This window comes from Narcine bancroftii, chromosome 1 (genome assembly GCF_036971445.1).
Source record: "Narcine bancroftii isolate sNarBan1 chromosome 1, sNarBan1.hap1, whole genome shotgun sequence".
Classification (NCBI taxonomy): domain Eukaryota; kingdom Metazoa; phylum Chordata; class Chondrichthyes; order Torpediniformes; family Narcinidae; genus Narcine; species Narcine bancroftii.
The window spans coordinates 372,230,884-372,249,207 of record NC_091469.1 but is presented as its reverse complement, the minus strand read 5'-3'; the positions used below and the strand labels follow the sequence as shown (position 1 = coordinate 372,249,207).

Here is an 18,324-nt window from a genome sequence, read left to right as displayed (position 1 = left end):
ATCCTCCAGCATCTATATCTTTCATTATATCCATGTCTTCAAAAAGCTAAAGACTGTTGATGCTGTAACTAATAAATAAAATAGAAAATATGAGAAATGCTCAGAAACAGTTAACATTTCAGTGAAAGACTTTGAAGCTCCCCTAACTGGTTCGAATACCAACCAAAAAGCTGGTTCTTAGAAAATAATGAATTCAGTGCTAAATCGTGAGGGCAAAAATATGCCTAATTGAAAACAAAGATTTTTTTTTCTCATGTTTATGTTGAGTTTTATTGGGGGGAAAAAATAGCTCATTCTAATGAAGTGTCCTTGAACTGAAATAAAAGCTTTTTCTCATCCTGGAAATGCTAACTGAATCATTGAGCATTTCCAGCATTTTAACAGAATTGCAGTCTGTCATAGAGACAGAGAAAGGTTCTTCTGATTACTGAGTCCATGCCAATTATCAACACCCTTCTACACTAAGCCCTTTAATTCTCCCCACGTTCTCTACCACTTACCCATGCATTAGGAGCAATGCACAATGGGTAATTAATCTACAAACTTCCATGCAAGAGATTCCATGTAGTCACAGTGAGAATGTGCAAGTTTCACTCACAGCATCAGAGATTAGAATTGAACTAAGATTGCTGGAGATGTGAGGCAAATTTAGCAATTGTACTGCCTGTATTTTTTGTTTGATTTCAAGTGCCAGAGTATATTTTTGAAGCTGTTTAAATCTTAACTTTTCCTTCCTTCCTCTGTTTTTCATTTTTTATTATTTTTTTTTTTTACACACCAACAGGGCTCAAGGTGTAACCACATTCTCTCACCCATTGTGCCATTCAGTCTCTCCTGACTATGCTATCACAGGCATACCCTCCCCACTGCAAAACGTGAATAATTCAGATACAAAATTCACTTGAGTGCCAATGTAAAATTAAGAAAATTACCATAATAATACTGCAGAATTAACCAATAAAAAAGGCATATAACACACATGCATACAACAAAATCCTAAATTGTGTGTTTAAAAAAAAAAAATATATATATTTTTGAATAATGTGCACATGCATATACAACATGGGCGTAGTTTTTAAATGTACCTTGGTCTTGGACAAACGCTCAATGTTTTCAGTAGGATCCGAGCCCATGGAAAGGAAGCATACCAAAGGTGTACGATTATCACCTTCTGACCACATTGCTTCCATATTGAGAATTACCCCTTCTGCGTATTTTGGTCCAAGTGACTCAGCAATATAGTGACGTGCCTATAAAAAGCAAGATCATTGAGAAACATTAACCCTATGAAATTCACCAGAAAATTATGCATGCTTCCTAGCTCTTGGGGGAAAAAAAATCTATAAAGATAATTCTACAATATCAGAAAATATTGTCGAAATATTCCAAACAAAAAAATCATGTAAACCAATTCATTGAAACCAAAAATCATCCTGGGTTAATTGCACTGAAATAAATATTTAACAAAAATAATGATGTAAATACTTTTCCATGTTCAGTAATCTGAGGCGCCTGCAAGCTCACACCAAGACACAAGAGAAACTTGTCCGTGAACTACTCTTTGCAGACGATGCCGCTTTAGTTGCCCATTCAGAGCCAGCTCTTCAGCGCTTGACGTCCTGCTTTGCGGAAACTGCCAAAATGTTTGGCCTGGAAGTCAGCCTGAAGAAAACTGAGGTCCTCCATCAGCCAGCTCCCCACCATGACTACCAGCCCCCCCACATCTCCATCGGGCACACAAAACTCAAAACGGTCCAACCAGTTTACCTATCTCGGCTGCACCATTTCATCAGATGCAAGGATCGACAATGAGATAGACAACAGACTCGCCAAGGCAAATAGCGCCTTTGGAAGACTACACAAAAGAGTCTGGAAAAACAACCAACTGAAAACCTCACAAAGTTAAGCGTATACAGAGCCATTGTCATACCCACACTCCTGTTCGGCTCCGAATCATGGGTCCTCTACCGGCACCACTTACGGCTCCTAGAACGCTTCCACCAGCGTTGTCTCCGCTCCATCCTCAACATCCATTGGAGCGCTTACATCCCTAACGTCGAAGTACTCGAGATGGCAGAGGTCGACAGCATCGAGTCCACGCTGCTGAAGATCCAGCTGCGCTGGATGGGTCACGTCTCCAGAATGGAGGACCATCGCCTTCCCAAGATCGTGTTATATGGCGAGCTCTCCACTGGCCACCGTGACAGAGGTGCACCAAAGAAAAGGTACAAGGACTGCCTAAAGAAATCTCTTGGTGCCTGCCACATTGACCACCGCCAGTGGGCTGATAACGCCTCAAACCGTGCATCTTGGCGCCTCACAGTTTGGCGGGCAGCAACCTCCTTTGAAGAAGACCGCAGAGCCCACCTCACTGACAAAAGGCAAAGGAGGAAAAACCCAACACCCAACCCCAACCAACCAATTTTCCCCTGCAACCGCTGCAATCGTGTCTGCCTGTCCCGCATCGGACTTGTCAGCCACAAACGAGCCTGCAGCTGACGTGGACTTTTTACCCCCTCCATAAATCTTCGTCCGCGAAGCCAAGCCAAAGAAAGAAAGAATTGAGAAGATGATACAGTTTACATATTCCTCATGGAGTGACTAAACCTAGCTATTACAGAACAGTTGCTAGCTGTACTCATCAATTATATGGCTGAAATTGGTAAAACAACAGACAACATTTAGTATTTGGTCATCATTTTAATAATTAAATATCTCCATGTATTCTTACTGTAATTTGCATTATGAAGCCTAAAATATACCATTGTTTTATGTCTGTAGTATCAATTCACCCACAGTTACTTGAGCAATTGTCATTTACAATTTAAAACCAGTCTACCATGTGCCTCAAGTTCCATTAGTTTCACTCTCATTCTTGTCAGTAAGTGGCTGTTGTATCCATGGCAACTCATTCACTCTGAACACTTTTGGGTGTTTTAGAGCTGGGTACAAATTTCAAAAACATGAATGCTGCTCAGCTGGCCTATAAAATCCTCTGCAACACATTACAGATAATAACTCAATAAAATGTAAACAGCACCACCTCCCATAAATCATGGCCTGATGACTTTAAGAGCATATGCACCATCAAGACATTCTGATCATTACTGAACATAACTAATAATGACAAATTGTTTGCAGTAACAACTGGCCCAGCATGAGGTGCTCTACAAGCAAGTCGCTGTTAAAAAAACATTAAAAAGCATTTTTTTCCTTTTTAATGTTGAGAAATTTGTGCAAGAATAATCTCATAAACAATAAGCCATGTGAATTCAGAGGGAAAGATATCATCAAATCAGCTTCAATGCATTTTATGAGATGGAGATCTCCAATACTTTTTGTATAGGCTCATCATAATGAGTAACTAAATCTCTAGAATACTTTTGACATTACACTATTAGTTACTGTACATTCAAATGTATTTTGAATTTGGTTTAACATGTGGAATTGATAATTCTCGAAAACAGCAATCATATAAAATATTCTTATGTTGGATGCATTACTATTTTATATATATTAATAGATTCTGACATTCAATACAAACCAATAATATCTGCAGGTAATGACCAAACATTTCAGTCATTAATGAAGAAGGCTCAGTGGCTGTTGCAGTGGTGAGGGTTTTTACAAACTTTTAGACATTAACTTGGCTATTATGAAGATAATTCAGGTTGTCATTCTTTATAGAGGAAATTTAACATCTGCAATCGTGGCAAAAAGGCCATAGCCTGACACCCATTCAGATCAATGAATCCTCACTAAGATGTGCAGATAAATTAGACCTCCAACAAAAATTTGAGAGGGAGTGAATCATGACTTAAATATTCAGGGTCAGAAAGGTTGCTTTTTAAGAAATAATTATTAAAAAAAAATCTCTGGCAAGCCTAGCATGTATTGCTCTGAAAGGTATTTCTGAGCCATCTTTTTTGAGCTGTTTACAGTCTGTCTTGTAGAGATATACTCACCATATGGCCAGAAGAGATGGGAGCAGAATTAGACATTTGGAGCATCCAGTCTTCTCTGCCATTTGAATCATGGCTGATGAATTCTGCCTTTCAACCCCATGTTTCTGCCTTTTTTCCCCCATAACACGGCCTTAATGAATCAAGAACCTATAACTTAAATCTATCCAATTACTTGGCCTCCACAATCATCAGAGAAATGAATTCCACAGATTCACCATCCTCTAGCAGAAGAAACATCCCCTCATTTCTGTTTTAACAGGATGTCCTTTTATTCTGAAATTGTACCTTCTAGTTCCAGATTTCTCCCACCACTAAACATTTTCTCCTTGTCCACTCTATTCAGCCATTTCAATATTCAGTATGCTTCAAGAGATCCCCCTCAATCTTCAGCAAGTACAGAGCCAGACTCATCAAAATCTCCTTGTATGTTAACCCTTTCTTCCCTGGAATCATTCTCATAAACCTCCTCTGGACCTTGTTTGCATTAGCTTTCCTTAATTCTGACTCAACCTGTATGTTAATATTTAGGCAATCCTGCACTTGGATTCTGAAGTCCCTTTGATCCTCTGCTTTCTGAATTTACTCCCCATTTAACAGATAGTTTATTCCTTCTACCAAAGTGCACATCTTTACACATCCCAACAGTATATTCCATCTGCCACATCTGTGCCCATTTTCCCAACCTGTCCCTTTGCAGGCTCCCTGCTTCCTCAATTATTACCCACCCCTTCATCTATCCATATCATCTGCAAACTTGACCACAAAGCCATCATCCATCATTAACTCAAGCTCTGGCCCCACTAGGACTCTGCTCAAAGTTTATGTACCCCCTTCCCTGTGGAAGCAGTCAAGCAATCACACTGGTGTTTCTCCCATAATTCTTTCCTATTGACTACTTAAAAACATAAAAACATTTTTTATGTGAGGTAAAAAGAAAACTAGGGTTTTAGTTTAATATGCTGTACCCCAGGGTAGGGGGTTATATGGCCCCCTATGAGAATCATTTGCATTCAGTGTGAAAATAGCAGATCCAATATCAACCACTGTGGAACACCATGAGTCACTAGCAGGCCAGCAAGAATAGACCCCATCTAGTCCCACATTTTGCCTTTCTCCAATCTTCTATTCATGTTGATACCTTTCCCAAAATACCATGGACTCCTGGTATCTGGTTTAGCAGCCTCATATGCAACACCTTGCTAATGACCTTCCCAAAATCTAAGTAAATATCCACTGACTCTCTGTCTGTCCTGCTCGTTACTTCCTCAAAGAATTCCTTGAAGAGCTCACCACGTTGGTTTACCCTGGATTTGCTCTTAATTATAATGAAGGAATGATACATTTCCAAATTAGAATAGTATAAACTTGGAACAAAATTGCAGGTGCCCATTACTATTGTCTAAATATACACACAGAATATACACTGATTCAATTAGATATGCATAAGTATGCAACAATAAATAGAGACCTTTGAAGAAATTTACCTGAGCAATAGTGCGGTCTGGGCACCAGCTCCGTATAAGTAATAACTTGCGGAATGTGTCCAAAGTTGTGTCATATCCATCAGGGAGAGGCGATTCCTCAGGAGCTTCTTCATCAAACCAAGCTTTCCAATCTTTATCATTTTTTGCTACTTGTGCAAGTAGTTGAGTGAATGGGTATGATTGAGAGAGTTGCACCAGGTTTAGCCAGGTCATGTCAATAATCCATTTCTTTGGTTTTGGATCTACGGAATTGAGGTCTAAGGAAGCCCCACCTGGACAATGAAAATAATGTTTATTTGATTATTGCAATTAATCTAATTTTCACTGTTAATCTAAGTTTTAATTTAAATAGGGGATAGAAGAAATGGATATATGACATTTAATCACTGATCAGCCATGATCTCATTAAACAATGTATAGTTTTTTTTTTGTCCTGTGTGACATCCAGGAAGGTAAAACTGAAATAAGCAGAAAACTTTGAATTATGGAACTCTGTATTATCAATTCATCTGTTATGTTCCCAGATAACCAAACTGTAGCAATCTATATTGAAATGCAAGAATTAAATTACTAACAATTTTCATCAACAACAAAAACATAACTCCAGAAGAACTCAGTAAATCAAACAGCATTTGTGGAAGTAAAACGTGCAAGTTGATGTTTTCAAGTCAAACTTCTGCATTAAGGCAAAGAGTGAAACAAAAAGGTTGTCAGGATACAGCATTAGGTAGAAAGTAGTGTGATGTTTCTTCTACTGTGATAAAGAAACTTCTGTTCTTTTGTATTTCTTGTATTTTATTATCAATTCACGACCTCATGGGACATGTCCATTTTGTGCATCTGACCCAAGGTGGGACATTCCATCTTCCACACTTTCTAGTGGTCAAGAGAACCATATATAATATAGAGGCTGGATATGTGGATTGGAAGGGAATGGTGAGCAGATGGAACTAGGTGGTGGAGGGGTTATGGGACAGAGATGAGTAGTTGATGGGTGGTACCAAATGGGAAAGGAATGAGGAACAGATGGAATTAGATGGGATAGAGGCTTTTGGGTAATGATTGGAACCAGATGGGAAGGGATAATGGGTGAATGTAATCAAGCAGGGGAGGGGATAGGAGGGATGTACATAAGGAGAAGAAAATAAGGGGGGCAGCTGGGAATGTGGAAGGAAATCACCAAGGTTACATGAAGTTTAAATGAAACAGAATAATTCAAAACAATAGGCATTTAACTTGAAAAAGTACAGGGGGTTGCATTTTGATAAGTTAAATCAGGGCAGGACTTTGGAATATTGTGGAACTGAGAGACCAAGGGGAATGAGAAAGTGGTGACAAAGGTGAACAGGGTGGTAAAGGAGCTTGGCATACTTGCCTTCATTGGTGTTGGCATAGAGGATAGGAATTTGGATATCATGTTATAACTGTTCAAAATGTTGGTGACAACACGGAGTGTGGTGAGTAGTTCTGGTTCATCAGTGATAGGCAGGATGCCATTAAGCTCAAAGGGGCCATAAAAAGATCTTCAAGGATGTTACTGGGACTGGATGGCTTCAGTTATCAGGAAAAATTGGATAACATGGTTTTTTTATTCCCTGAAATAAAGGAGGCTGAGGTGACTTGATAAAATCGTGTACAAAATCATAAGGGGCAGAAAGGGAATCGTACAATCTTTTTTTCCCAGGAGAGGGGTGTGATAGTACAGATTCTATCACAATGTGTATATGTACGGATTGTAGTGTAGGATGACTGTGATTGGCTGAGAGCATAGCCACATCTACTGGCAGATCTTAAAGGATTGCTCCTAGCCAGACCAGGTAATTCTGGACTGGTCGGCCTACATGTGATATGCTCCAGTCTTTTAGTTAATAAAAGCCTTGGTTTGGATCAACAAGTCTTTACAAGACATGCATTACAAGGGGAAAACTAAAAGGCTATAAATTTAAGTTGGAAAGGGAAAGATTAAAAAGTGACCTGAGGAGCAGATTTTTCACCAAGGGTGATTCATATATGGAGTGAGTTGCCCAAGGAAGCAGTAGAAGTGGGTACATTTACACCATTTAAATAAAATACTTTGAAATGTACATGGATAGGAAAGATTAGAAAGGTTTAAACCAAACCGGCAAATGGGACTGGATCAGATAGGCAACATGGATGAGTGTGCCAAAGGGCCTGTTTCTGTGCTAATAATTCTATGACTATTTATAACATTGGGTTATAAGTGGAAAAAAATGTTATTCTTCCAAATGCATTTGGATCCTATGGAGAAGGCCAAGAGTGATTGAGTGTGAGACTGGAAAGGAGAGTAAAAATGACATGTATGTGTTGAGTGCACAGATGCTCTGCAAAAAGCTGCTTAGTTTATGCTTGGTTTCCCCAATGCAAAGAAGGCCACATCACTGGCACCAAATGCAGTTGGAAGTAAAACAGGAAAATCTGTAGATTGTTTTTTTTCTCACAATATCCTTAAGTTTTTTTTATTTTTCACACTATGAACCTTCTTTGGCTTGGCTTCGCGGACGAAGATTTATGGAGGGGGTAAAAAGTCCACGTCAGCTGCAGGCTCGTTTGTGGCTGACAAGTCCGATGCGGGACAGGCAGACACGATTGCAGCGGTTGCAAGGGAAAATTGGTTGGTTGGGGTTGGGTGTTGGGTTTTTCCTCCTTTGCCTTTTGTCAGTGAGGTGGGCTCTGCGGTCTTCTTCAAAGGAGGTTGCTGCCTGCCAAACTGTGAGGCGCCAAGATGCACGGTTTGAGGCGTTATCAGCCCACTGGCGGTGGTCAATGTGGCAGGCACCAAGAGATTTCTTTAGGCAGTCCTTGTACCTTTTCTTTGGTGCACCTCTGTCACGGTGGCCAGTGGAGAGCTCGCCATATAACACGATCTTGGGAAGGCGATGGTCCTCCATTCTGGAGACGTGACCCATCCAGCGCAGCTGGATCTTCAGCAGCGTGGACTCGATGCTGTCGACCTCTGCCATCTCGAGTACTTCGACGTTAGGGATGTAAGCGCTCCAATGGATGTTGAGGATGGAGCGGAGACAACGCTGGTGGAAGCGTTCTAGGAGCCGTAAGTGGTGCCGGTAGAGGACCCATGATTCGGAGCCGAACAGGAGTGTGGGTATGACAATGGCTCTGTATACGCTTATCTTTGTGAGGTTTTCAGTTGGTTGTTTTTCCAGACTCTTTTGTGTAGTCTTCCAAAGGCGCTATTTGCCTTGGCGAGTCTGTTGTCTATCTCATTGTCGATCCTTGCATCTGATGAAATGGTGCAGCCGAGATAGGTAAACTGGTTGGACCGTTTTGAGTTTTGTGTGCCCGATGGAGATGTGGGGGGGCTGGTAGTCATGGTGGGGAGCTGGCTGATGGAGGACCTCAGTTTTCTTCAGGCTGACTTCCAGGCCAAACATTTTGGCAGTTTCCGCAAAGCAGGACGTCAAGCGCTGAAGAGCTGGCTCTGAATGGGCAACTAAAGCGGCATCATCTGCAAAGAGTAGTTCACGGACAAGTTTCTCTTGTGTCTTGGTGTGAGCTTGCAGGCGCCTCAGATTGAAGAGACTGCCATCCGTGCGGTACCGGATGTAAACAGCGTCTTCATTGTTGGGGTCTTTCATGGCTTGGTTCAGCATCATGCTGAAGAAGATTGAAAAGAGGGTTGGTGCCAGAACACAGCCTTGCTTCACGCCATTGTTAATGGAGAAGGGTTCAGAGAGCTCATTCTGTATCTGACCCGACCTTGTTGGTTTTTGTGCAGTTGGATAATCATGTTGAGGAACTTTGGGGGACATCCGATGCGCTCTAGTATTTGCCAAAGCCCTTTCCTGCTCACGGTGTCGAAGGCTTTGGTGAGGTCAACAAAGGTGATGTAGAGTCCTTTGTTTTGTTCTCTGCACTTTTCTTGGAGCTGTCTGAGGGCAAAGACCATGTCAGTGGTTCCTCTGTTTGCGCGAAAGCCGCACTGTGATTCTGGGAGAATATTCTCGGCGACACTAGGTATTATTCTATTTAGTAGAATCCTAGCGAAGATTTTGCCTGCAATGGAGAGCAACGTGATTCCCCTGTAGTTTGAGCAGTCTGATTTCTCGCCTTTGTTTTTGTACAGGGTGATGATGGTGGCATCACGAAGATCCTGAGGCAGTTTACCTTGGTCCCAACAAAGCTTGAAAAACTCATGCAGTTTGGCATGCAGAGTTTTGCCGCCAGCCTTCCAGACTTCTGGGGGGATTCCATCCATACCTGCTGCTTTGCCACTTTTCAGTTGTTCGATTGCCTTATATGTCTCATCCAGGGTGGGAACCTCATCCAGCTCTAGCCTTAGGGGCTGTTGAGGGAGCTGGAGCAGGGCGGAATCTTGGACTGAGCGGTTGGCACTGAAAAGAGATTGGAAGTGTTCTGACCATCGGTTGAGGATGGAGATCTTGTCGCTGAGGAGGACTTTGCCGTCTGAGCTGCGCAGCGGGCTTTGGACTTGGGGTGAGGGGCCGTACACAGCCTTTAGAGCCTCGTAGAAACCCCTGAAGTCGCCAATGTCCGCGCTGAGCTGGGTTCGTTTGGCGAGGCTAGTCCACCACTCGACATAGCCGCTCTCAGTGAAGTCCGCCTGGCAGATGTAGGCAGCCTCCAAGAACGCGGCGTGGGCTACACACTCTACTGGTCTGGCAAGCCTTCGGATGAATGACGCCTATCTGGTGTAGGCTTCATGGTCAAGAGCTTCATTGCCTCCAAACTCGAAAACCTTCCGACAGGCCTCTCGGACCGAATCATGTCCATGCGACTCCTACTTCAAAACAAGCGTCACATCACCCTCATCAGTGTCTATGCTCCAACCCTCCAGGCGGAACCAGCAGAAAAGAACAAGTTCTACACCGACCTGCGCAACCTCATCCAACGTACCCCTACAGCCGACAAGGTTGTCATCCTGGGTGACTTCAACGCTCGTGTCGGCAAAGACTCAGAAACCTGGCCAGGAATCCTGGGCAAGCATGGCGTCGGCAAGTGCAACGACAATGGGCGCCTCCTGTTGGAGCTCTGCGCAGAACAGCGACTTGTCATTACAAACACCCTTTTTCAGCAGAGGGACAGCCTTAAGACCACCTGGATGCATCCCCGATCCAAACACTGGCACCTCCTGGACTACATCCTGGTGCGAGAAAGTGACAAACAAGATGTGCTCCACACCAGGGTCATGCCTAGCGCGGAATGCCACACTGACCACCGGCTGGTTCGCTGCAAGCTCAACCTTCACTTCAAGCCAAAGCCCAGGAACAATAAAGCCCCCAGAAAGAGGTTCAATGTTGGAAACCTGCAGTCAGACGAAGCGAGAGGAAACTTCCAGGCAAACCTCAAAGCAAAGCTCGACGTTGCAACCCGCCTCACGGACCCGTCCCCTGAAACCCTCTGGGATCAGTTGAAGACTACCATACTGCAATCCACTGAAGAGGTACTGGGCTTCTCCTCCAGGAAAAACAAGGACTGGTTTAACGAAAACAGCCAGGAAATCCAGGAGCTGCTGGCAAAGAAGCGAGCTGCCCACCAGGCTCACCTTACAAAGCCGTCCTGTCCAGAGAAGAAACAAGCCTTCCGTCGCGCATGCAGCCATCTTCAGCGCAAACTCCGGGAGACTATGAACCATATCAATCAAAATACATACAAACATTTCCCTCTTATATATATATAGTGGCATTTTCTCCCCTTTTTCCCCCCTACCTTCCCTCCCCTTCCCACTCCCCTCCAAACCCATTAAACGTTCAACATATACAATACAATAAAACCATTACACAATGTCATCACACAATGAAAATTATCAAGAAAATTGTGTCATCTACTTTTACACACTGGATCAAGTCATTTTGTCTTATCATTTTAGGGGGTGGAGGTCCAAGGAAAGCCCTCTCTGTTGTGTTCCATGTACAGTTCCCAAATTGTTCAAATAATGTGACTTTATTTTTTAAATTATGTTATTTTTTCCAATGCAATACATTTATTCATTTCTATGTACCATTGCTGTACTCTCAGGCTCTCTTCTGATTTCCAAATTGACATTTTACATTTTTTTGCTACAGCTAAGGCTATCATAATAAATCTTTTTTGCGCTTCATCCAGTTTGAGGCCTAATTCTTTACTTCGTATATTACTTAGAAGAACGATCTCTGGATTTTTTGGTATGTTGCTTTTTGTGATTTTTATTTAATACCTAATTTAGATCTTCCCAAAACTTTTTCACTTTCTCACATGCCCAAATTGAATGTACTGTTGTTCCCATTTCCTTCTTACAGTGAAAACATCTATCTGATAATGTTGGATCCCATTTTTTTTAACTTTTGGGGCATGATATATAACCTGTGTAACCAATTATATTGTATCATGCATAATCTTCATAGTTCCAGAGCATAACTTTTCCCTATTTCATTTATTATCTTTGTTTAAATCTTTTTCCCACTTTTGTTTGGGTTTATAGCTTATTTCATCATTTTCCTTCTCTTGCAGCTTGATGTACACGTTTATTATAAATCTTGTTATTATCATTGTTTCTGTAATCACATATTCAAAGCTACTTCCTTTTGGTAATCTGTCTGCTTCCCAATTTGTCCTTTAAGTAGGTTTTCAGTTGATGGTATGCAAACATTGTACCATGAGTTATTCCATATTTGTACTTCATTTGTTCAAATGTTAATAAATTATTCCCCAAAAACAATTTTCTATTCTTTTAATTCCTTTTCTCTCCCATTCTCTAAAAGAAAGGTTATCTATTGTGAAAGGGATTAGTTGATTTTGTGTCAATAATAATTTTGGTAGTTGGTAATTTGTTTTTTTCCTTTCTGTGTGAATCTTCTTCCATATGTTGAGTAAATGATGCAGTACTGGTAAACTTTTATATTACACCAGTTTTTCATCCCACTTATAAAGTATATGTTCTGGTACCTTGTCCCGTATTTTATCTAGCTCTATCTTGGTCTAATCTGGTTTTTCCCTTGTCTGATAAAAATCTGATAAATACCTTAATTGTGCTGCTCTATAATTTTAAAGTTTGGTAGCTGGAAACCACCTTGTTTGACCCACTCTGTTAATTTATCTAACGCTATCCTCAGTTTTCCCCCTTTCCATAAGAATTTCCTTATTATTCTCTTTAGTTCATTGAAGAATTTCTCTGTTAAGGGAATTGGTAACAATTGAAATAGGTATTGTATCCTTGGGAAGACATTCGTTTTAATGCAAGTTACCCTCCCTATCAATGTTAGTGGCAATTCTGTCCAATGTTCTAAGTCATCCTATAATTTCTTCATAATGGCTGATAATTTCATTTGTATAGGTGGCCTAAATTATTATCTAATCTAGGTATCGGATTGCTTGTATTTGCCATTTGAACTCTGTATAATCTGTATTATTCATTGGCATCGCTTCACTTTTATTTGTGTTGATCTTGTACCCCGATATTTCTTCATATTCCTTCAATTTCTTATGTAGTTCTTTTATTGATATTTCTGGTTCTGTTAAATATACTATGATCTTATCTGTAAATAAACTGATTTTATACTCCTCCTTTATTTTTATCCCTTTTATTTTCTGTTCTTATCAGTTCTGCCAATGGTTCTATTGCTAAAGTGAACAGTGAGGGAGATAGTGGACATCTCTGCCTTGTTGACCTACTTAATTTAAATTGGTTCAATACATATCCATTTACTGACACCTTTGCCAATGGTCCCTTATATAATGCTTTAATCCAATTAATATATTTTTCTTGTAGGTTGAACCTCTGTAATACTTTGAATAAATAATTCCATTCTACCCTGTCAAAGGCGCTTTCTGCGTCTAAAGCAACATCCACTGTTGGTATCTTATTTCCTTGAACTGCATGGATTAAATTAACGAACTTGCAGACATTATCTGCTGTTGGTCTTTTCTTAATAAATCCAGTTTGATCTTGTTTTACTATTTTTGGTACACAGTCGGCCAATCTGTTTGCTAATAGTTTTGCTATTATCTTATAATCTGAATTAAGTAGAGATATTGGTCTATATGATGCTGGTGTTGGTGAATCCTTGCCCATCTTTGGTATTACTATAATTATTGCTGTTTTACATGAATCTGGCAAGTTTTGTGTTTCTTCTATCTGGTTTATTACTTCCAGGAGAGGAGGAATTAATAACTCTTTAAATGTTTTATAGAATTCTATTTGGAGTCCATCCTCTCCAGGCATTTTATTGTTCGGCAGCTTTTTTTTAATATATCCTGTATTTCAAATGGTTTTATCAACTTGTTTTGCTCCTCTTCTTGCAATTTCGGTAGTTCAATTTTAGCTAAAAACTCATCTATTTTGTCTTCTTTCCCCTCGTTCTCAGTTTGGTATAATTGTTCATAGAATTCTTTAAAGTTTTCATTAATCTTTGTTGGGCTATATGTAATTTGTTTGTCCTTTTTCCTTGATGCCAATACAGTTCTTTTAGCTTGTTCTGTTTTAAGTTGCCAGGCTAATATTTTGTGCATTTTTTCTCCTAGCTCGTAATACTTTTGCTTTATTTTCATTATGTTCTTCTAGATTTTGTAGTTGAAGTAAAAACACACAATGCTGGTGAAACCCAGCAGGTCAATCAGTGTCCTTTACATAGTGAAGGTAAAAATACATAATCAACATTTTGGACTTGAGCCCTTCATCAAAGTGTGGAAAATTGTCAGCAGGTGTCCAAGCAAAAGGGGAAAGGGGGGGGGGGGTAGGAGGATGTGGTTTCAAAGGCAGGAGGTGATAGGTGGAGAAGGGAGGAAGGGGATAGCAGCAATCGAGGGGAGGAGGGATGGATTGGTGAAGGGAAGGAGGGAGGGGAAAAAGGAGAGCAGAAACCAGAAAAGTTGATGTTAATGCCCATGCAAAGAATCGGGTGTTATTCCTCCAACCTTCCCCACACCCCCCCCCCCCCAACTCTATTGCTCAGATGCCTGCCGACATTTTTCCATACCTTGACGGGTTCAAGCCCGAAACATCATTATAACCATATAACAATTACAGTACGGAAACAGGCCATCTCGGCCCTTCTAGTCTGCATGAATTTAAGTGAACTCCACAAATCCCACAGAATGTGGGAATAAGCTATTTCCCAGCCTGGCTCTCGTGATTTTGATGCTCCTACCTGATAGTAGCAGGTTAAAGATGATGTGTGATGGATGTTGGGGGGTCTTCAATAATTCTTTAAACCTGATTTAAGATTGCCAGTGACCTCCTGTTGAAGAGTTCAGGCCCGAAATATTGATTGTATTTTACTTCACTTTGGCAGAGTTTCTCCAGCACTTTAGCTGACTACTAGTTTTTCATCGTTTTCTCAAGATTCCAGCAAATGCAGTGGGACACAGTGCCTAATAGCCTAAATGTGCCTAGGACTGTCTGATCTCAGAAGATAAGCAGCCAGTACTTGGAGGGAGACCACTTCGGAACATCGGGAGCTGTAGGTTTCTGTGAGGGGTGCTGGACAAAGTGGTGATTCTCTGCATTACAGTAGACAAAGTCAAAGAATTTCATGTATGTTACATTCTAAATGTAGTAATACATGACAATCATGGAACTGTTACCTTTTTGCACTGTTTGACCTGCTGAGTTTCTCCAGCATGGTGTGCTTTTACTAAATGCAGTTGACTGGGTTGGAAGAGGTGCAGGTAAACCTCTCCCTTAGCTGTAAGGACTGCTCAGGTCACTGAATAGTGGTGATGGAAAGAGTAAAGGGATACAGGTGTTGCCCTGTCAAGGGACAGGGAAAGGTTGTGAAGATCAGAGAACTAACCCTGTGAAAGCATAAAGGGAGGTAGTGGAAATATGTGAGAGGCAGTAGAATTATGCTGGTGTTGGCAGAAAAGATGAAGTCGTAATACACTTAGTAGCTGGTGGGGTGCAAGTTTAGGACTGAGGGAACTCCATTGTATTTTTGCCTGGTAAAAGAAGGTGGTCATTACAGGCTGAGGGAAAATGGAGGAAATGCATGCGAGGGTTTTATTAATGATAGCATAGGAAAAGCCATTCTTTCGGAAGTAAGAGGGCATTTCAGAACTGCAGGACCTGATAATTTTTGTCCTTTCAAGTTATTTGGTCAGGAAGTCAGAAAAAAAATATGGCAATGTAGTGGCTTTGGTAAAAGGCCACTGCAAAATGTCCTCTTTGCTTCCACACAAATACACCCACCATGCAGGGAAATTGAAAAAGAATCCTAAAAATCTACTAAGCAACAATATGGGACAGAATAATAGGATAGCTGATAGAGCTGTTGCCTCATCACAGATTCCATCCCGACTGTGAAATTTGCACATTCTCCCTAATTATCTATGAATCCTTTTGGTGCTTTGTTCTCCTGTATCCAAAAAGCAAGTGAGTAGGGAGGTTAATTATCTACTTAAATTGTCCAATGATGTAGATGAGCGGTGGAATCTGGGTCAGGTCAGAGAAGTCAAGGGTTTGATGGGAATGTGGGGAGAATAAAGTGGATTAGTTCAGGAGCATTGATGATGCTTGATGGCAAGTGTGAACTTGATGAGCCAAAGGACTTGTTTCCATGCTGCATGCATAACTCTGACTCTCAATATTTTTAAACCTTCTAAGATTTATGTATCTAATAAAATTACTTGGGACTTTCTCATAATTGGCAAGCTCCTGTTCTTCACTTATTGGGTGGAAAATTTGCCACTGTGGCAAAGAAATACATATTTGTTTACATGTGTGATCACAGAGGATATAAATGGGGGAGGAGGGAGTGGCATTACTAATCAGGAATTACATCACAGCTGAAGAAAGGGAGGATTTTGTAGAGGATTGTCTACTGAGTCATTGTGGGTGGAAGTCAGAAACTGAAAGGATCACTCATTGGAAGTATTCTATATGCCCCCAAACAGCCCTTAGAACACTGAGGAGCAGATAAGAAGGCAGATTCTCGAAAGGTGCAAAGAAAAAACAGGATAGCGGTCATGGGAGACTTCAACTTCCCTGGCACCTCGTACATGCAAAAAGAGGCAGAATTTGTCAGATGTATTCAAGAAGGATTTCTGACACAGTATGTGGACAAACCAACCAGAGGAGAGGCCATTCTGGATCTAGTACTGGGCAATGAACCTGGTCAGGTGATGGATCTCTCAATGGGTGAAATTTCAAACTCCATGACCACAACTCCCTGACCTTTATCATAGCTATGGAAAGTGGGTTTTTTTTTTGGGGGGGGGAAGGCTAATTATGATGGGATTAGGTAGTAACTAGGGAGAGTAAATGGGTACAGTTATCTCAAGGAAATGCACAGCAGAAATGTGGAGAATGTTTAGGGACTACTTGCGTGGGTTTCTGTATGTTTATCACACTGAGACGGGAAAGAAGAGGGTACAGGAACCATGGTTGACAAGAGAGGTGGGGCAGCTAGTCAAGAGGGAGAAGGGAGCATACAAAATAAATAGGAAGCAAAAGTCAGGAAAGAACTCAAGAAATTATTAGTGTAGCAGTTAGCATAATGCTATTATAGCACAAGCAATGCAGGTTTGAATTTGGCACTATCTGTAAGGAGTTTATATATTCTTATGTCTGTATGAGTTTCCTCCAGGTGTTCCAGTTTCCTCCCAACTTTCAAAAATGTATGAGGGCATTTCATCTTGTATTCATATGTGTGCTTAGAGACAACACATGAATGAAAGAAAAGGTTCTTTACTTTAAAAGTTGTTGAAAACAGCACCATGAGGCAAGTAATGAGGCTGCAAGTCTCCATTACAGATCTGCATACTCTCTTGCTCTGTGTCAGCCCCTGGTGGGAGCCAAGTCTAATCAAACAGTAACTATAATCAAGGCCTCGCTAGTGGCCATGCAAACATGATCACAATCATTACATTTCCCTTTCTTAAAACAAAAGTAGCTTACTTTTAATCAATGTTTTCTTTGTCTAACTCTGCAATTTTAAATTTAATACCAAAACTTGCATTTTAATTATTATCAACATTGTTAACATTTTTTAAACTTGTTTTGTCTGTTCACATTTACAGATTCTAAAATTTGAAGAGCGAATAAGATAGCACTACTTCATTCGATTGCAGGAGTCTTTAAATTTGCTCAATGAGTCTCTTAGGAGGATTCACGTGTCTTGACAATCTCCTGATCGATTGTCCGTGAATCTGAGTTGATGTTTCAGATGATGTCTTCTCAGCTGTGCATTCAGGTTGTTCAGCAGTATCCGTCTTTCCATCCACTGTGCTGGTCCCATTTGAAGATCTCGATGATGTCTTCGCAGAACAGCACCTTCATCTGTCTAAATGGTGTATGATCTTGGTTGGACTTCACTAAGGACAGTTCCCTTCTGGGTTCATAAGTTTGTTTTGTTTTTTAGCCTTACTCTGTCACCAGTGTAGAGTTCCGGTAGGTTTTTATTCCTCTGTTTAAAGTAATACTTTTGCTTTTTTTCTGTTGTTCTTTGAATTTCCTCACTTTCTCCCCTCTTTTGTTTTTAGGAGGTTCTCCTGAATGGATAGGCATGATCTTAGCCTATGCCCCATTAAGGAGTTGTGCTGGTGACAAAACACACTCGAGCTGTGTTGTGCAGTATACTAGCATGCTCTGGTAGAAGTCTATTCCACTCTCTTTTGCCTTGTACATCAGTCTTTTCACTGTCTACACTGAGTTTTCCATTAGACCATTGGACTGTGGAAAATGAGGACTTGACGTGGTGTGTACAAAGTCCCACTCTTTGGCAAACTGTTGGAACTTTAAATTGCAAAACTTGGGTCCATTATCTGTGAAGACCTCGCTTGCTACGCAATGTCTGGAGAATATGGCTTTCATACCTGTTTTTACAGCATCTACAGTAGTGGTATTCAGTTTACACACCCTTGGATACAGGGATTAATAGACTGTGACAGATATTCCTTCTCTT

The 18,324-nt window shown here is 40.9% G+C and overlaps 1 protein-coding gene across 7 annotated transcripts in view; it reads right to left on the bottom strand.

The window, feature by feature from the left end:
• Nucleotides 1-18,324, bottom strand: part of dnah5l (dynein, axonemal, heavy chain 5 like) — a 425,035-nt gene that overhangs the window by 99,173 nt on the left and 307,538 nt on the right. For all 7 annotated transcript variants that reach the window (XM_069913293.1, XM_069913291.1, XM_069913294.1 and 4 more), the window contains 2 exons: nt 5,450-5,721; nt 1,086-1,250 (listed from right to left, as the gene is read on the bottom strand). In XM_069913293.1, the coding sequence (XP_069769394.1) occupies nt 1,086-1,250; nt 5,450-5,721 (437 nt within the window). The remainder of the gene's footprint in view (nt 1-1,085; nt 1,251-5,449; nt 5,722-18,324) is intronic.